General features: G+C 44.1%; 1 protein-coding gene across 2 annotated transcripts in view; it reads right to left on the minus strand.

Moving 5' to 3' along the window:
* Positions 1–9562: 9562 nt before the first annotated feature.
* The window catches only part of DCBLD2 (discoidin, CUB and LCCL domain containing 2), a 44904-nt gene continuing 33413 nt past the window's right edge, over positions 9563–21053 (minus strand). Inside the window, exons 9-16 of one of the 2 annotated variants that reach the window (XM_063148260.1) lie at positions 20796–20920; positions 17843–17990; positions 17275–17442; positions 16217–16310; positions 15792–15841; positions 14776–14913; positions 13200–13618; positions 9563–11657 (exon numbers count right to left, since the gene is read on the minus strand). In XM_063148260.1, the coding sequence (XP_063004330.1) occupies positions 11577–11657; positions 13200–13618; positions 14776–14913; positions 15792–15841; positions 16217–16310; positions 17275–17442; positions 17843–17990; positions 20796–20920 (1223 nt within the window). In that variant the 3' untranslated portion in view covers positions 9563–11576. Of the gene's footprint in view, positions 11658–12898; positions 13619–14775; positions 14914–15791; positions 15842–16216; positions 16311–17274; positions 17443–17842; positions 17991–20795; positions 20921–21053 lie in introns of those variants that run through there. The other variant, XM_063148259.1, reaches the window with a different exon arrangement.

Genomic DNA, 21053 nt, shown 5'->3' on the forward strand with positions numbered 1-21053 from the left:
GTCCCCTAATAAAAAAGTTGGTCCTCTTCCCTGGCAAAGAAAACTCACCTGTCCCGCTTCTGGATGGCAGACAGCAGGAGCCACGTGGCACTGTCAAACCAGCCCAACTTGGCACTGGTGCCACCTTGGGTCTGGGAACCATCCTGCGTATCATGGACCTTCAGGAGCCAGCCGGCCACTCCAGGCCACAGGCTCCCAAATAAAAATATCAGTGCTATTCCCTGGCAAACAAAACTCACCTGCCCACTTCTGGATGGCAGATTGCAGGAGCCACTTGGAACTGTCAAACCAGCCCGACTTGGCACTGGTGCCAGCTTGGGTGTGGGAACCATCCTGCCTATCGTGGAATTTCAGGAGCCAGCCGGCCACTCATGGACACAGGCCCCCGAACACAAACTTCGGCCCTTTTCCCTGGCAAACAAAACTCACCTGCCGCGTGTCTGAATGGCACATTGAAGCAGCGACTTGGAATTGTCAAACCAGCCCGACTTGGCAGTGGTGCAAGCTTGGGTCTGGGAACCATTATGCGTATCCTGAAATTTCAGGAGCAAGCCGGCCACTCATTGCCACAGATGTTTGAACACAAACCTCTGCCCTTGCCCCTGGCAAAGACAATTCATCTGCCCCGCTTCTGGATGGCAGATTGCAGGAGCCACATGGCACTGTCAAACCAGCCCGACTTGGCACTGGTTCCAGCCTGCGTCTGGGAATCATCCTGCGTATCGTGGAATTTCATGAGCCAGCCAGGCCACTCCGGGCCACAGGCCCCCGAACACAAACCTCGAGCCTTTTCCCTGGCAAAGCAAACCTACCTGCCCCGCTTCAGGATGGCAGGTTGCAGGAGCCACTTGGCACTTTCAAATCAGCCCAAATTTAAAGTGGTGCTAGCTTGGGTCTGGGAACAATCCTTAGTAGAATGGAATTTCAGGAGCCAGCCGGCCATTCCTGCCCACAGGACCCCGAACACAAACCTCGGTCCTGTCGCAGACATTTCTTCAAAGAAATCCTTTCTTTCAGATTTCTGTGTTTTCTGGAGGCCAGAGTCCTCGGAAGACAAGGTAAACAATTATTATCAGCTGCTGTGGAATGTAATGGGACGCACCTTTATTGGCTCATTTTCTTCGTTTATAATTAAGGGCCAATCACAAAGTGTAAGCCAGGGACTCAGTCCTTGGACACAATTTTGTTATGGATTCTTTCTATCGATTGTTAGCCTAGCCTAGCTGCTCTGCAAAACGTCTCTCTATATTCTATTAGTATAGTAATAATGTATTATATATGATATCTTAAAAAACCAAGCCTTCTGATCAAGAAACCAGGTTCACCGTCTATCTCACACCAGCTGCAACCCACTGAGACACAGTAATACAGTCTTTTTCCCTGGCAAAAACCACTCACCTGCCGCGCTTCTGGATGGCAGATTGCACGAGCCACTTGGCATTGTCAAACCAGCCCGACTTGGCAGTGGTTGCAGCTTGGGTCTGGGAATCATCCTGCGTATCGTGGAATTTCAGGAGCCAGCCGGCCACTCATGGACACATACCTCGGCCCTTTTCCTGGGAAACAAAAATCATCTGCCCCGCTTCTGGATGGCAGGTTGCAGGAGCCACTTGGCACTGTCAAACCAGCCCAAATTTAAACTGGTGCCAACTTGGGTCTGGGAACAATCCTTAGTAGAGTGGAATTTCAGGAGCCAGCCGGCCATTCCCGCACACAGGCCTCAAAACACAGACTTCTAATCTTTACCCTGGCAAACAAAACTCGCCTGCCCTGGTTCTGAATGGCAGATTGCAGGAGCCACTTGGCACTGTAAACCAGCCCGACATGTCACAGGTGCCAGCGTGGGTCTGGGAACCATCCTGCATATCGTGGAATTTCAGGAGCCAGTCAGCCACTCCCACCCACAGGCCCCCGAACACAAACCTCGGTATTTTTCCCTGGCAAAATACACTCACCTGCCCTGCTACTGAAAGGCAGATTGCATGAGCAACTTGGCACTGTCAAACCAGCCCAACATAGCACTGGTGCCCGCTTGGGTCTGGGAATCATCCTGCGTATCGTGGAATTTTAGGAGCAAGCCAGCCACTCATTGCCACAGGTGTTCGAACACAAACTTTGGCACTTTTCCCAGGGAAACAAAACTCATCTGCCCCTCTTCTGAGTGGCAGATTGCAGGAGCCACTTGGTACTGTCAAACCAGCCCTACTTGGCACTGGTGCCAGCGTGGGTCTGGAAACCATCCTGCATATCATGGAATTTCAGGAGCCAGCTGGCCATTTCCGGACTCTGGTTCCTGAAGAAAACAATCGGTCCTCTTCCCTGGCCAAGAAAATTCACCTGCCCCGCCTCTGGATGGCAGATTGCAGGAGACACTTGGCACTGTCTGACCAGCCAGACATAGCACTGGTGCCCGCTTGGGTCTGGCAACCATCCTGCATATCATGGAATTTCAGGAGCTAGCTGGCCACTCCCACCCACAGGCCCCCGAACACAAACCTCAGCCCTTTTCCCTGGGAAACAAAATTCATCTGCCGCGCTTCTGGATGGCAGATTGAAGCAGCCACTTGGCATTGTCAAGCCAGCCCAGCTTGGCAGTGGTGTTGTTGGAAAAGAAATGAAATTTAGCAAAATATTTAATTATAGTGAGTCGTGTGTGAACTGGTTTGTTAAAAAGTAGTTTTGTAGCCATTGAAAGTGTGTGTTGGTTTTTGTGTGTTACCTAGCAGGTAGTCTTAGAGATTTAATAAATAATTAAACTAGTGCAAGGAAGTAAGAATGCTAACCTGTCTAGAGGCAGCATACAATGCTCTTAGAATAAGATAAGCAGAGGATTAATGATCTTGTTTGTGAACCAAGGAATGTATCACAAGGGGTCTGTGACCAGGCAAGGGGAACGGGAAACTGTTCCTTGGAGACTTTGTTGTGAATCGCATGTATAAGAGGGAAGCACCCATACGTGAATTTGGGGGCTCGGACTTTGGGACGTGAGTCCCCCAGTTCCCCGGGCCCTTAATAAAGCACCCACAAAACTTATCCGAGTTTTGTGTCATTTATCAATCGGGCAACCTGGGTGTCAGCCTGGGTCTGGGAACCATCCTATGTATGATGGAATTTCAGAAGCGAGACGGCCCCTCCCCTTCCTAGGTCCCCGAATAATATGATTGGTCCTCTTCCCTGGCAAAGAAAACTCACCTTTCCCACTTGTGGATGGCAGTTTGCAGGACCCACTTGGCACTGTCAAACCAGCCCGACTTGGCACTGGGGCCAGCATGGGTCTGGGAACCATCCTGCGTATCATGGAATTTAAGGGGCCATCCAGCCACTCATGGCCACAGGTTTTCGAACACATACCTCGGCACTTTTTCCCTGGAAAACAAAACTCAGGTGCCCCGCTTCTGGATGGCAGATTACAGGAGCCGCTTGGCACTGTCAATCCAGCCCGACTGGGCACTGGTGCCAGCTTGGGGCTGGGAACTATCACGCGTATTGCGGAATTTCAGGAGCCAGCCGGCGACTCCAGCCGCGGGCGCCCCAACAGAAATACTGGCCCATTTTCCCTGGGAAACTAAACACCCCTGTTCTGGTTTGTGATCGAAAAGTGCAGGAGTCACTTGGCACAGTCAAACGAGACCGCATTGCAACCGATTCCACCTTGGGTCTGGAAACCATCCTGTGTTTTGTGGAATTTCAGGAGCCAGCCACCCACCCCAGCCTTGGGCCCCGAACAAAAACCTCGCCTCTTTTCCCAGGCAAACAAAACTCATCATCTCCTATGATTGACGGCAGATTGCAGGAGTCACTTGGCATTATCAAACTAGCTCCAGTTACAACTGGCGCCAGCTTGGGTCTGAGAACCATCCCGCCTATTGTGGAATTTCATCAGCCAGCCTGCCACTCCTGCCACATGCCCCGGAATGAAAACCTCGCACCTTTTCCCTGGCAAACAAAACTCATCTGCTCCGGTTCTAGATGGGAGACGGCAGTAGTTACCTGGTACTACCAAATCAGCTTGACTTTTCATTGGTGATAGGTTATATCTGTGAACCAGCCTGCGTAATGCGGAATTTCAGGAGCAAGCCGGCCACTCCCGGCCACAGGCCCCTGAAGTCAAACCTCGGCCATCTTCCTTTGAATACTCACCTGCACTGGTTTTTGATGGCCAATTGCATGAGCCACTTGGCACTGTCAAACCAGCCAAACTTGCCGCTGGTGCCAGCTTTGGTCTGGGAACCATACTGCATATTGCGGGTTTTCAGGAGACAGCCGGTCACTCTAGACCATAGGCCCCCAAACAGAAATGCTGAATCATTTTTCCTGGCAAACAAAACTCACCTGCTCCGGTTCTTGATGGCAGATCGCAGGAGCCATTTTGTGCTATCAAACCAGCCCGAGTTGCAACTGGTTCCATTTGGTTCTGGGAATCATCCTGGCGTATTGCGGAATTTCAGGTGACAGCTAAAAACTCTGGCCAAAGGCCATGGACTAAAAACCTTGCTCCTTTACCCTGGCAAACTAAATTCACCATCCTCGCTTCTGGATGGCAGATTGCAGGAGCCACTTGGTAGTCTCAAACCAGCCCGACTTGGCAGTGTTGCCACCTTGGGTCTGGGAACCATCCTGCATATCGTGGAATTTCAGGAGCCAGCTGGCCATTCCCAGACTCTGGTTACCAAAGAAAATAATCGGTCCTCTTCCCTGGCAAAGAAAACTCAACTGCCCTGCTTCTGGATGGCAGATTGCAGGAGCCACTTGGCACTGTCAAACCAGCCTGACTTGGCACTGGTGCCGGCTTGGGTCTGGGAACAATCTTGTGTATCGCGGGATTTCAGGAGCCAGCGGGCCACTCGTGGCCACAGGCGCACAAACACAAACCTCGATCCTATTTCTTGGAAACAAAACTCACCTGGCCCGCTTCGGGATGCTAGATTGCAGGAGCCACTTGGCACTGTAAAACCAGCCTCAGATGGCACTGGTGCCAGCTTGGGTCTGGGAACCATCCTGCATTATTGTGAAATTTCAGGAGCCAGCCAGCCACTCTCAGCCACATGCTTTCGAACACAAACCTTGGCCCTCTCCCCTGGCAAGGAAAACTCACCTGCCACGCTTCTGGACGGGAGATTGCAGGAGCCACGCAGCATTGTCAAACCAGCCCGGCTTGGCAGTGGTGCCATCTTGGGTCTGGGAACCATCCTGCATATCGTGGAAGTTCAGGAGCCAGCCGGCCGCTCATACCCACAGGTTTTCAAACACAAACCTCGGCACTTTTCCGTGGCAAACAAAACTCATCTGCCCAGCTTCTGGATGGCAGATTGCAGGAGCCACTTGGCACCATATAACCAGCCCAACTTGGCACTGGTTGCAGCTTGGGTCTGGGAACCATGAGGCGTATCGTGGAATTCCAGGAGCCAGCTGGCCACTACCGTCATGGGCGCCCAAACACAAACCTCTGCCTTGTTCCCTGGCAAAGAAAACTGACCTGCCACGCTTGTGGATGGCAGTTTGCAGGAGCCACTTGGCACTGTCAAACCAGCCCGAATTTGTAGTGGTGCAACTTGGGTCTGGGATCCATCCTGAGTATCATGGAATTTCAGGAGCCAGCCGGCCACTCCTGCCCACAGGCCCTAAAACACAGACCTCTTGTCTTTACCCTGGCAAACAAAACTCACCTGCCCTGGTTCTGAATGGCAGATTTCAGGAGGCACTTGGCACCGTAAACCTGCCCGACATGTCACTGGTGCCACCTTGGGTCTGGGAACCATCCTGCTTATCGTGGAATTTCAGGAGCCAGCCGGCCATTCCTGGACTCTGGTTCCCGTTGAAAATAATCGGTCCTCTTCCCTGGCAAAGAAAATTCACCTGCCCCACTTCTGGATGTCAGATTGCAGGTGACACTTGGCACTGTCTAACCAGCCCGACTTGGCATTGGTGCCAGCTTGGGTCTGGGAACCATCCTACGTATCGTGGAATTTCAGGAGTCATGTGGCCACTCCAGCCACAGGCCCCCAGATAAACACTTCACTTCATTTTCTTGGCAAACAGAACTCATCTGCCCTGTATCTTGATGGCAGATTGCAGGAGCCACTTGGCACTGTCAAACCAGCCTGAGATGGCACTGGTGCCAGCTTGGGTCTGGGAACCATCCTCCTATTCCTGAATTTCAGGACCCAGCAAGCCATTCTAGCCACAGGCCCCCAGATATAAACCTTGCTCTTTTTTCCTGGCAAACCAAACTGACTTTCTCCAGTTGTTGATGGGAGATAGCAGGAGCTACTTGGCACTGTCAAATCAGCCCGAGTTTAAACTGATGCCAGCTTGGGTCTGGGAACCTTCCTGCGTATAGCGAACTCTCAGGAGCTGGCCGGCCACTCCAGCCACAGGCGCATGAACACAAACCTCAGTTCTTTTCCCTGGCAAACTAAACTCACCATCTCTGGTTCTTGATGGTAGATTGCAGGAGCCACTTGGCACTGTCAAACCAGCCCGACTTGGCACTGGTGCCAGCTTGGGTCTGGGAACCATCCTGCGTATTGTGGAATTTCAGGAGGCAGCAGGCCATTCCAGCACATGCCCCTGAATAAAAACCGTGCTCCTCTTTCCTGGCAAACTAATTTCACTTGGCCCGGCTCTTGATGGCCTATTTCAGGAGTTACCGAGGGCACCACGACCATTGCCATGCCCTACATGGCAAAATGCTCTTCGAGACAAGAAGCCAGCCACTTCTCTTTCGGGAGATGGAGATAGTGTTAGCTTTCGAACGGGGAACAACAAAGCCGCACATCACTGACATTCTGTGCTCAGCTACCAACAGCACCTTGCCACTCTACTGCCTTTTACATTCACATTAATATTCGTATGAAAGAGTTTTGGACAACTTTTCTTTTGCCCCTTACGAAGCACACTGCAGACCTGTGTGCAACGTCTGGAACACAATCTGAGATGTTTTTTCCTGAACAAGCAGAGTTTCTCCTTGCGAGACATAGTGGAAAAACTTTTTACTTAGATATAGGCAAGAGGAGATGCTAAAGAAGAAGTTACGAAGTTTTCCGAAGCTATGCACTTGTCCCAGGAGTCTTTCGGCACAACCCACGCTCCGGTCAGGAGCTGGCCTCATCGTCTGCCGAATTGTGCAGCTATGGCTTTAGTAGAAACCAAAGCCCAAAAACTGATGACAGGAGAATGTTTTATGAGACTCATGTAAGTGTCACATCAAATTAAAGTTTTGTGAACTGAAAAAGCCTCTAAGTGGTTGTCCACGGCTTGGTTAATACAGTCTAAAATTTATTGAATGGAACAAAAAGATTTAGTATTTAGAAGTGGGGAAGGGTTTAACCCAGTCTCCTGTTAAACAAGGACTTTGAACAGTCCTCGAGAGGGGGTCCGGGAAGAAACCCATGACTGCATTCAAATGGCAGATCTCCCGACTTGGTTTAGGGAAAATTTAGGAGACACCCCCTGGCTTAATGGAGGAAATGCATTTACTAATGAGCATTTCACAGGTAGGGAAGCGAGTTACAGGAAACGCAATAATCAAGGGAGGGGAATTAGAAGAAGGGAGGATGTTGCTGTGAATTAACATTCATACTGATTCTAAGCTTGCATGTGGAGTGGCATTCACATTTAGAAATCTGTGGGAGGAAAGAGGTTTAACTTGCAGGGGAAAAAATATTAGTGCATGACAGCTTAATTACTCCTCTCTTGGAGCTGGTGAATTTACCAGAAAGAGGGGTAATGATGTGCATTAGGGGACATCAGGCAAGGTACTTGGAGCAGGCAATAGGCAATTGACTGGCGGATGAAGAAACTCAAAGGAATACTTTTGCCAGAACTCTCAAAGACCCTCTCTTTGCTCCCAGTGACTCAATCACTGCCAGAGAAACTGTCTTTTCCACCAGAGGAGCTGGAGATATTTAAAAAGAGTGAGGCAGAGAGAAAAAGGGAATAATTGGTTTACAAGGGATGGCAAACAATGGAGACCAGAAGCTCTGGCCATACAAATATTATAACAACTTCATGAAGGGAATCATTGGAGTTCTCGAGGATTGGCAGAAGCCTTCCTCAAGATGTATTTTGCTGTGAATCTTTTTAGTCTGGCAAAAGCAGCTGTTAAAGTTTGCTTGATTTGTGCGGAAGCCAGTGACAGGGTTACCAAGAAAGCTGCCAGGGGAGGGAGGCCTCGGGCTGTATGCCCCTTCTAAAAATGCTAAGTGGATTTTACCAAGATGTCCCAAGTGGGAAGGCTTAAATATCTTCTGATAATAGTATTACCACCTAACAAGGTGGCCAGAAGCATTCCCAACTCCTTCCACAGCTACAGTGTCACATCATTATGGTATTTTTGAAACAAATTATTCCAAGATACAGGATTGTAGAAGCAACAGACTCAGCGGAGCTAATTTTACAGGAAAGTTCCTTCAAGGGGTTATGGCTACTTCAGGAAAACAATGGATCTTCCATATTCCCTGGCACAGAGCTTGTGTCAGGTAGAAAAAAAATGAAGAGCGAAATAAAGAAACACCTTTTGAAGCTGGTAATAGGCACCAAGATGCCATGGGTAGGGCTTTTTCCATTGGCTTTGGCAAGAATGGAGGCCAGACCCAGAAGAGAGAATCAGTTCTCTTCCTTTGAATTACTGTTTGGAATTCCTCACCCAGGTAATTCTCAACCTATCAGGATGTAGAGGTAAGTGATGTATATTTAAAAGAATATGTGGCCAGGATACCGTCTCTCGTGAAATCCCTTCAACCAGAAGCTCAGTTGGCATAGTCCCTGCCTTTGGACTTTGTCTGTTCATAACATCCAACCAGGGGATTTAGTCCTGCTTAAGGAGTGGAAAGATGCACCAATGGTGCCAAAGTGGCATGGAACTTTCCAAGTGTTACTGACTACAGAAACAGCCATCAAGACAGCTGAATCCATCACACTCTAAGGTCAAGGTCTCTAAGGCCCCAGAGATTTGGACATCTCAACTGGAAAAGAAGGACAGCAGGCTCTAACTGACAGACCACTCCACGGGAATGGTGTGGAGCAGCAGCCAGTGCATTGACACTAGGGCAAGCCACACGTACCTATCCACAGACTGTCTGCTGAAATAGTTTGGATGGGTATCCCTCTTTTAGAATCTCCACTCACTGGGGGGCTACTACTTGTTGTCATTGTTTTCTTTATCTTAGGTGGTTTCTGTGCATTCACTGGCCACAGGTGGCGCAGAAGACAAGATGAGATATTGCGAACTCAAACTACATTTACTTGTCAAAGAGTAATTATGACTGAGTTCTTTGTATGAGGCAGTGCAGTGCTGGAATTCATATGAAGATGAAAAAGCACAAGCAGCATCAGCTTTACTCAGTAACTGGCAATAGCCATGGTCTGGTTGAAGACTGAACCAGTAGCCTCTCCAGCAGTGCAGAGGGGTTGGGCTGACTGGGGACAGGGACCAGCCCACCTGCTGCCAAGAAACTGTTGGAGACAGAGCATGATCCCATGTAACTCACAAACAACCCTGGCATTTCCAGACTGCAGATGAATCAGATACAAGGTAGGGGTTAACAGCAAACAGACTGAGTAATAGGTACATACAATTTATTTAAAATACTTTTTAACATATAAAATCCCCTCACTATTTATACAGTCTAAGTCCTAGCAACATATACAGATACTGAGCAACTACAATACATGCTGAGGTAAGAACATACATTCTGGGAGAATATTCAAGCCAAATAAGATTGAAATACATTTTATATACATGTCTTCACATGTAAGAGAGATCCATGAAATGTACCTTCCCTTTATTGTACACAGGGAAATTCTAGTCTTAGTGTGCCACGCAATTTAAACCCAACTGTTACATGTTCAAATGTATCTTGCCCCTAGTGGACAACATGTCCAAAGTCTGAAGTAGGAGCAAAACCTAGGACCAAATTCCTTCCAAAAAGGGGCTTGCATTTTAAAAACATCCATTTCTTTAACAGCTTATGCTCCTCAGAGAATGAAATTGCATTATGTTTGCTTAAAAAATAACCCACTGCAGAGAAACAGCATAATTCTTACAACACCTTAGCCTTTAGCTCTCCACAGTTCTACCATTCCTGGTCTGCAGTAAAAATCAAATCCAGGTGTGTTATTTATACTGACATCCATTTATTTTTATGATAAATTAATTTTTCTAAGCCTAAACTGGTACAGGTTGAGAACGGAAAAGATTCTTAACTTGGCTGTAACCGTACTGTCACATCTTAGTGGAAAGTAAGAACTTCCCACTCCTTGAAATAAAACCAGCTCAGATAATTTCAGTCATAGTTGCTGCTGATAGCTAGGAACAGTTACTTACATGTTTAAGCAAAACTACAAAGATTGCAGACTAGTTTCGTCAGTCAGAAAAAGTTGCAGCAACAAAAAAGTACAATCATAGGCAGGAATTTGCTGTTCACAAATGGGTCTTATTTACCATCCTTACATTCACATTCAGGCTTAAGACACGAAGCTCTAAAACAAATAACTAAAAAATGTCATTCTCAATTAATGAGAATGAATGATCAGAAATTCTACAACTGGCTTCAAGGTAGCACAGAGAACGTTCAGCATCTTTGTTGGTGACAGGGACAGTGGGATTGAGCACACCTTCAGTGAGTTTGCCCACAGCACCAAACTGTGAGGCACCATCAACATGCTGGAGGGAAGGGATGCCATCCAGAGGGACTGGACAGCCCTGAGAGGTGGCACCTCCTGGAGTTGAAAAAGGTAATGTCCTACACTTGAGTCAGGGCAACCCCAGGCTCACAGACAGCTTGGGCAGAGAAGTGACTGAGAGGAGCCCTGTAGAGAAGGACAGGGGTGATGGTTGATGAAAAACTCAACATGAGCCAGCAATGTGCTCTCACAGCCCAGAAAGCCAATGGGATCTTGAGCTGCATCAAGAGGAGGATGGACAGAAGGGTGATAGATTCTCCTCTGCTCAGGTGAGACCCTACCTGGAGTGCTGCACTCAGCTCTGGTGCCCCCAATATAAGAAGGACATGGAACTACTAGAGCAAGTCCAGAGGAGGCCACGAGGTTGGTAAGAGGACGGGAGCACCTCCCCTGTGGAGACAGACCAGAAAGGTTGGGGCTGCTCAGCCTGGAGAAAAGGAGATTGTGTGGGAACCTCATTACAACCTTCCAGTACCGGAAGGAACCCATAGGGAAGCTGGAGAGGGACTCCTTGTCCCAAACTGCAGTGGCAAAATAAGGGGAAATAAGTACAGACTGAAAGAGGGGAAGTTTAGGTTAGATAAATGGAAGAAATTCTTTACTGTGAGGATGGTGAGACACTGGAACAGGTTGCTCAAAGAAATTATGCATACTCCCATCCCTGGAAGTGTTCAAGACCAAGTTTAGTGGAGCTCTGACCTAGTGGAAGGTGTCCTTGCCCATGGCAGGGGATTGGAAGTAGATGATCTTTAAGGTCTCCAACCCCAGCCATTCTATGATTCTACATAAGATCATATTTTAGATGCTGAACAGGCCACAAGTGATTTTTGACTCCAGAGTTTATATACAGCCCCTCTACAAACAGATTTTCAGGGGTAAGTGAGGATACTTTACTGGTGATAAGGCATGGTGGCAGCCCCTTGAACAGCACTGCAGCTTCCATTCAGACGTTGTCCGCAGCATTTAAGGACCTGGGCAGTAAACAACGCTTTGAATTTCATCACGAACAAACAGTAACACCTGAAGTCCATAAAACTGGGCTACTGTGTAGGGAGGGGGTCCACATGTCTGCGTTGATTCAGCACCCTTCCAATAGTGCTGTTAGAAAAATAGAGCATTTTTATAGTGGAGTTTTCTCCTACTTAGGTGAGAAAGCTGTGGGGATTTTTCCTAACAAGATAAAAAATATGTCATTCCGACTGTTTTCATTTTGTGATAACCTAGCTAAAATGAGTCTACATTACCCCAGTAAATGACTGATTAGGATATTTTCATAGTACAGAACACTGGAACAGTCAAACGACACAAATTTCAATAAATAAGTTTGAAATGGACTCTTTGGAATAGTACTCATTCATTTGCAAAAGTTTTGGAATCTTTCATGCTTCTAATAAGAACAATCATAAAAAAAGCCCTAAGGCTAAATTTCGCAGTTGTGCTAAAACATACCATACATGCTAAATGCATGTCTAACACAAACTGTGCACCATTAGAATATTTGTGTGCTTCCTTAAGCACTCACAAAAGTATGTACAGATCTTTTTTGTATAAGCTCACACCTGAACACAGAATAATGGACACTCTGGGGGAGGGGAGGGCAGGGCAGGGTCTTTCTCAATGCAAGTCACCTCCAAGATCTGAATGCTTCTTGCACAGAGCATTAGAGAAGTCTGACTTGGAGGCAGATGATATTCAAGTGGCCCTCACAAGCATAGGGAATAATGTAAAAGCAGTTCCCAGGTAGTTTGCTTTGTCAGTCTGTGCCTCCTGGATGCCTAGGAAGAAATACAACTGAGTGGCTTAAGGTGAAGAGGCAGAAAAGAGATTATACAAGACAGCATCTTCTAGTTTTAGAAGGCTAACCTAACCAAAAAGGCAGGAACCTTCTGAGGAACACACAGCTAGCTGAAAACTGCCAATTCTATTAACAAAAGCTGAAATAATGTAATTCAGAATCAAAACTATTTTATGTCATGAAGCTAAAGGGATTTTTGCCATCAGTCCTGATAGCAGCTTGTCAAGTCCAAAGTTGTGCAGACATTTTACAATGAAAAGAGGAATTTTAGAAACTGTAGTGCTTGCACAGAAATTAAGAGCTTTGGGTATTGAGGTGGGTTCCCCCCCCCCCCCCCCCCCAAAAAATAGTACCATTGGGAAGAAATAACTGGCTTTTGTACTTAAATTGTTTCTCCTAATTTATCACATCTATGAATTACTGGAGCTAATCATGAAGAGTTCTTCTCTCATGTCTGACAGACAATTATACAGTAGTAATAAAAAAGTCCACAGTTTTGCAGGAGACAAGCTGTTAATTGTCCATACAGCTTAAGGAAAAGCAGAATCACAGTTTTCCCAGACCTCGCATACCAAGTCTTTTGGTTCAATGTTGTATTATTTAAGACTAACAATACCAAAACAATGGAATTAAAAAATTGAAGCTGTGAGCTTTATGGAACTGGCTTTTAGAAACAAGCCATCATTCTACCCTACTAACTTTGCTCATCCTTACTCACAGTGGGAAGGGCCACGCTCTGTGGCACCTGGTACACAAGCTGGTCGGCACTGCCAGGCCCTGGCTGCCCCTTTGGTATATCGTACAGTGCCTGTGCTGAGGATGCACTGTCTGTCCTGAATAACAGTTTATTGCACATTCCAACCAGTGGAGAAGCTTGATTTCCAGCAGCTTTGAAGGTGGAAACAGAAGGAGCGCCGAGAGGGGTGCTGGGATGGCTGGACACGTCCATGATTATTGGAGTCGCATACTCAGGTCCGGTTACGGGCAGTGGCTTGGCATAGGCATGGTAAACTTCTTGGATGGGGGAATTGTAAGGGTCCAAGTCAGCATAACTGGCTTCTTTTCCTTCCTCTGGTTTGAAGGTTGATCTTTGGTGAAGTGTGCCCACAATTCTCCGTACCAGAGGCTGAGCATATTCTGTGTTGCAAGCCCCAACAAAACAAAACATAAATACACTTACTGGGGTTGTTTTATAGTGGCATCACATTAAATACAGCCTGTCAATAGTCTGCCAGAGATCACTATCCTACATCAAACCAGTGGTCCATCTCTGTCCACCAATGCCAATTGCTTTGGAAAAGGATTCCTTTCCACCCAATAGGTAAAGTCTTTGAGATAGCCAAAACCAAAACATCTCCACTTCTCAGATTTATACTTCTTCCCAAGTGAGCTGCAACTTCCCATGCTGCAAATCTGCCTGTAAACGAAGCAGACTGAAGTGTTCTTCTATTTACATTAGGTTTAAATAAAATTGTTCTGCCTAGATCTCGATAAAAAGTGGTCCTTGGGGTGGAGTGTTTGTCCTTTGAGGGGAAACCTGCATGTAGTCTGAGATATTTTAGCTCAACAGATAATCTGAGTTACAAAAGCTGGAGGTGAAAAGCCTGAGTAGCTGGGGTAAAACAGACAAGCAGCAAAACAAGAAAGCTAATTCTGCCTGCAATGAAGCTGTAATTCCTGCACATCTGCCCAATTCTGCCATCAGCAGGTAAGTGCAGAATCAAAGGCACATTCAGTCATCCTCCTACCATGCCTAGCTCACCAGGGAAAGGGTATTCGGAGCTATCCATAAACTCTCCTTTTCCAGATCCCAAGTGTGATTTAACCCATAGAGTAAAGATAGAGAATCAAGTGCCATATTTCAAATTTTTGCATAAAAATACTGTGACAAAACTATTTCCAGTGCATGAAAAAAAAACCAAAAGAATTCTTTCACCCTTTATGAGGTTTAAAAACAAGTAAGCAACCTTTCAGCTACTGCATTAACTTGGGCAAGTGTCTATCTATAGCACATGAAATGAGAGAGCAGACACAAAAAAGCCTGCATTTTAAGAGATATGCTTATCCACAGAATGACTCATTTCTCCTCCGTGCCCCTCCAAAACCAGGAAATAACTAAATGTAGCCAGATTCCTGACATTTTTGGCATGTCATTCATATACATACATACATACATACATACATATATATACATATATATACATATATATACATATATGTGTATATATATATATATATATATATATATATATATATATATATATATATATATATAAACATGGCCCACAAAGTACCTGTAGACTCTGTCTGCAACATTGTTGGGACTTCTCTTGGTCTTAGGCGACTGATTTCACTGCTGCTGTAGCATACAGGAGTTTCTTCATGTTCTGCTGATTTGATCGGGAAAAACTGCTTCATCCCTTTCCACCATCCTTCACATGAATTTAAAAAAGCAAAAAAACCCACACAAGATTGCATATATACTGTATTTTAAGCTAATAAAATACTTTTCACAAAGCTTGTATTTTGTTGAAATAGGTAAATAACTCAATTATCACGATTTTGAGTAATACCCTAAGACATCAGAGCTGTGAGCTATCAGAAACAGATACGTAGTAAATGAAAGAGATTAAAAGGTTCCTTGTCTAAAGCGTAAGACATACTTAAGACTGCCAGTGAGCAGGCACACAGGTGTGCAAGTTTTCAACAGAGGCTGAAGAAGCGAAGCACACACAGCAGTACCAACCCAACAGCTGCAGCTACCCTTTGCACCTGGGGCACAGGTGGTTTCAGGACCATTGCAAAGAGCTGCCTGGTGCAATTGTCTGATCTTAAGTTTATGAGGCACAAGACAGTTGGCTAGAAGATATACCTAAATCCCACGTGCTTACTAGGGCAATGAAAACAAAATTTTTGACCCAACTTATACGCTAAGATAAAAGATTTTTTTTCCAGGACAAAAAAGTACCAAATAAATGGTTATCAAATGTATAGAGACATTCCTTATAAATTAATTTTTCTCCTTGTGTTGCATAATTAAAAGGTTTTCTACTTCGTTCACAAAAAACCCTGAAGTGGTGAGATCTAACAGGAGACATGACATTTTACTATATAAAAAAAAAAAAGAAATCAGAGAAAGAAGCAGTACAATTTAGTCGGTCCACAAAAGAAATTCAGTTTGTTATGCCTCCCTCAGTTAGCATTAGAGTTTCCACTAGCATTTCTGCTAGTGGAAACTGTAAGCGCAATGTGAAATAAACATCAAACAAAAAACCACTGAACAAATGGCTTCAAAAAACCATTTTGTTACCTGCGCGATTCCAGTAAGGTAGATCATATGTGTCCTCAGTTTTTTTCTTGCTGTGAGAAAAAAAAAGGAAAAAAGTGTTATTTTAACTAGTCTGCTTATCAAAAGATGCAATAAGTAATGCTCAGCAACTATCACCTTGGCTGTAACTGGTCCTCAAATTTAATGTGTTAGCACCAGTAACCTGGCTTCCCATCACCAGTCTGCTGCTAACAGAGAAACCAGTTTTCAGTCAAAGCATTTCCAATGAAAAAAGTTACAAAAAGCTGTTATGTCCTCGCTAGTCAAGTGATTTTTTTTCTCAGAAAGAATGCAATTCTTTCTACAAGTGCAGACCACAGAGTTCCCACAGCAATACATGCAGCATTTCATTCCCACACACCAGGCTAACAGACATTTAAAGCACTTTCATCCATCTATTAATTTACCGGTTTCTCCAATGCCATGCACAAACTAAGATAAGAATCAGGGTAGTGAAGACCATCACCAGCACTGGAACCAGAACTGCTGCCAATGCCACATCTGAAAGCCATTAAATTAAGTGGTGTCAGAGAGAAAGAGCTTCTCATAAATCAGTTTTTGATTTGAAAATTACTTGAGTAGAGCACACAGTTTTAACGTTTAGTGTCCATCACAACAGATCCCCCAGCTAAGCTACTTTGCTGGATGCTCCCACAGCGCAACTTCAATTAACATCTGGCTCTTCGACATGCATGCAAAGCTGGTGGCTTTGCAGGGTTTTTCATCAAAATCAGTTTGTTTTAATATATGGTTTTTCTGTTACAATAATGTATTCTATTATTTATGCAGAAAATCCCTTAATGTCACCTTATAAGTTCAAACTTCATCTAAGAAGTAAATTCTACAGTACCTTAACAGTTAATCCCAATCAGTCAGTGCTGGGTCTGTGTGTGATCCTGTCCCCTGCCATCCAAAGGACACTTCAGCAGTGCCCACATCTGCAGTGACTTTGCTCCCTTTTCTGACCATTTTCTTTGATAAACAAAATGATTATGCCAGGTGACATTTTTCAAATTTCACTTCAAAAGAATTGCTCCAGAGAAGATTTGCTACATCAAAGGTATTTTGTTCTAAGAAATTAGAACAGCTACACCTGATTAATTCAGACGGGAAGTCCAAGTTACAACTTTTCCTTCTGACAAAGTTTGTTCAGTGATAAAAAGCTGAACACTGCTTGAACAAGCTCTGGAAGACGGAACTATTATATATCTATAAAATATATATTTTATATACGTTTATATTATATATATATTACTTGGCAGATTGGTTTTGTTTCCTCATGCAGCATACAACTGCACAACTTTTATCATTTGTGTATTTAATAACTGGTAAATACTAGAAATAAAATATTGACAACCTGCTGTAATTTGTTGTTTTGAGAAAATTTCAATGCAGAAAGCACATTTAGTATACGTCAAATCACTATAAGGAGCTCCAAACATTTTCACTGTTTAACAATGGATACCTTTGGTTACACTTGGAGTCACTGTAGTGTTTTTTATCTCAGGTGTGAAAGTTGTTTTATCTGTCTGCAGCGAAGTCTTCACTGAATGAATGAAGTCATCCATGAAGTCAGCATTCTTATCATTCTTGTTCTGAGGTGGTGCTGGCAAAGTGATTTTAGGAGCACGACCTTCAGAAGAAAAGGATTTATAAGGCAAGTTCTTTGAGTGCTAGTTTTCCATATCTCATTTTCAGGAGAAGACAGCTGGAAGAGTTTGCTAGAAAGCTTTTGTTCATGTCATATAACGAGGAAACCCCCTACCAGGAATCCATGACATGAAAAGCAAGTGATTGGCATCTTATGACACACTTATTTTGTAAATTACCTTGTGTACACCTAAATTCAGTATTTTTCTGGTTAAGGTAACTTTTGGATAACCTTTAAATACCAATTAAAGAAGGATTACGCAGCCAAGAAGTACTTATCAAAAATAAACCCATGATGTAACTTTTAATCTTAGTAATTTCATGTACAACCTTAATAGTTTCACTTCTTGTCTTGCACAATTGAAAGTTTTCAGTTGTCTTACCTATACTAAACTGACATCCTAGCAATTCTACTTTCATTGCAATTTTCTGGTGCCATTTTAAGGGGTTAATCCTAAAAAAACGCGCAATTATAGGTGGAATGAAATTATTGCGAACTTCCTGGTACAATTCAGTATTCCCTTGAAATATCTAGAAAAGAAGGAGAAAAAAAGAGAGAAACATTACGTTCTACAAATACAATAGTAATTGAGTAAGTACTACCAATTTTGATGTTTTATTGAGGAAGAATAAACAGTGAAGGATTCAATTCACCCCAGAACAGCGCTGCTGCCTGCCCTATTACGTTTACAACTAAATAAAACAAAGAAAGATGTATATGCACACAGCTACACAGTTCAGAGTAAAGGTACCATGGAATATCCTAATGATGCTCCCCAGGCACAGCCTACTGTTACACACATGTTTATGGCACCGAGTCATTCTAACTCCTTCTTGGTATTTTACGCTTAGTCTTCAAATATACAGGGATAGCAAGGACTTGTGACACTGCAAGGTGGAATTAAATGGTGCCTTCACACAGTCCAGCAGTTCAGCACAGCCTGTCCTTAGAAAGCACTGGGGGGCACCCTCAAGTGTGGAACCACACTGTCCTCTCGTGGCTGTTGCCTGCAAGTGCTGAGCCACAACAAAATAGAAGAATTGAGGTTCAGAATGTGAAAGCTCTCCTCAGTCTCACACTGAGCCATGAGGTTCTGAAGAGAAGAGCACAGACTTTGCGTGAAGGATGAGCTCAAGCTGGTCCTTCACTGCTATCCTTGCACACAAAGAACTCATCAAAATGTGACAACACACAATGAGTCTGGCTGAAGTTTAAAAGCAGTGAGCAGAGTCCCTGTGAGATGCAGTGTAAGCACACTGACAGATTTACAGCCAACTGCGGGTTTGCCACTCCTGAGCTGCTTAAAACAATACAGCAGCTTGGCCCAGTACTCCAACCCTCCCCCTCCTTCAGGAAGACTGGTTTGGCACCATGTCTTTTGGTAGGAAGTGAGCTGCCTCTTCATGCTCGTGCACAGCAGTGAGGCTTTGGTCCTGCACATGCAGCTCTGTGGTGCTGTTGCAACACAGGTCACCACTGGGATGACAGTGAACAAGTTCTTTCATTTGAAGCACCGATATAGACACTGCAAATCATGGTGGACACAATGCAAAACACAATTATGGCACTTGCCTGAAAAAAGTCAGTATTACAAGGAGTTTTCTTCTCACTCACACCACTTGGTAAGAAATAAAGCACCCTGCCATTCTTAAAGATAAGCACTGCATTGTGCAGCAGATTATATGTCTGCATAACATGAAGCAGTTGAGAGCTTTTAGCACATCTCTGTTATCACTGCTGTTTCAATCTTGATACATGAGAGAAGAGATTTTTGTATTGCACTGCTGAGTTTTTGAAAAAAATGACTAGAATATCCCAAGAGGCCTGAAATAATTATTCCAGGAAACTATCCATTCAGAACAAGTGCCTGCTCTGAATTTAAGCTTCCTGTTCTCAAATATATTCAGTAGCATCAAATGAAGACACAGTAAATGCAGGGGCAAGCCTATGATGCTATTTTGGAAATAAGTAACACCAAGTAGTTGAAGTTCATGTGCCCACAGCAGACTGGGTTCTAATTTACAGCCACTTTTCCCTTACTAGTTTGTTTTGGTTTGATTTTTTGATTTTTTTTTTTTTCAATGACAGGCTTGTAGCATCCTTACCAAAACAAATTTTTTGTTTTGGTAAGGATGCAAGTGAGAAGCAAAATAAGGGAGGTGACTTCCTGAGGGGAGGCACCCAGACTGAATTGCTGTACTGTATCCTTGCTCGTGCTATGCTTGCCAGCACCAAAAGAAGGCACATCTGGCTGCCCAAGCAATATATGCAGATGTTACAGAGCAGGGACACAACTCTGAAAGCTGAATCTCATGTCAGGTTTCTGAGGCTGAGCATGTAACCGCAAGGGCAAAAAGAATCAAAATCAACTCTTACCTTCAAGAAAGATTAACAGTAAAGATCTTTACTCCAGGCTTTTATCAGTCAAGCTTTTGACATCCAGTGTTACAGAAGTAACTTAACCTTACCTGCAGCTCTGTATTTTTTGTTACCCTAACTTTTGCATTAAAAAATAATTTGCTTCTGAGCTCAATACAGCACTAACTTTTTAATGAGAAATCACTTTCATAGTCTTTTTATTATCAAACTCTTTCCACTTCTCTCTGTGCTGTTAAACAAAGCTTTTCCAACACTGCAACTCTCATTTGTCCTTCTTCTCCAATGCAAGCATTTACTCTTTTTTTAATCCATGAAAAATTAAGAAAAGTTTTTCTTGAGTACTGCCAAATCTCTAAAAGGTATTTGCAAAAAAGACTACAGGAAAGGCTTGGAAAAGCTTCTAGTCTCCTGAAAAATGTTAGGAATTCCAAACATGTTTCAAAAAGACAGGGACTAGCACCTCCCAGCTAGTCGGGCAAGCTAAAAGGGAGAACCCTGCAAGCAGATGCATTCAAAAGTAAACCTGTATCACGCGAGGTGATGGCAGAGAGAAAATCTGCTATCTTGAAATAGAAAAAAACTCATTACATTTATTCTAACCATAAGAGGATAAAAAAGTAAAGCTTAATTTTAAAACACATAGCCTGTTTTAAAAGAAATAGAATTATTCTTGAAGAGATGCAGTACCAGAAAACCTACCAGTGGCAACAGAAGTTTCTTGTATAGAATGTTCCCACCCCAAATACTAATAAAAATAACACCTGAATTTTAGAACTGTTCAAATCCTTACATATTTGCATATTGTCATATTTTCCTCTGCTTATCTGCTCTTTATGATTCAAAATAACACTGAAAGTGAAAGTTATTTAATGATTCCTCACCATACCGAAATTGACTTATATTTACAATTGTGAAATCTCCTTAGAACATACCTAGAAAGTATATGGTAATTTTACCTTATCTTTACCCATGCCAGGTTCTCTGTATGCTGTCCATTTCTGTGCATCATCGCTATATAAAATTCTGTAGGCTGAGACATAATAGTAGTGCTCTGCTAAAGTTGATCCAGTAGTTATAATACCTGTGAAAATTAAGGCACCCAGTAAGGACAAAAAACAGGTACCACTTCGTAAAAATTAACAGATTGGTTTTTGAATCCAGAGCTGTATAATGCAGAGTCTTAACTGGTCCAGTTAACTTCAAGAAGTTTATCC

This window comes from Melospiza melodia, chromosome 2 (assembly GCF_035770615.1).
Source record: "Melospiza melodia melodia isolate bMelMel2 chromosome 2, bMelMel2.pri, whole genome shotgun sequence".
NCBI lineage: Eukaryota > Metazoa > Chordata > Aves > Passeriformes > Passerellidae > Melospiza > Melospiza melodia.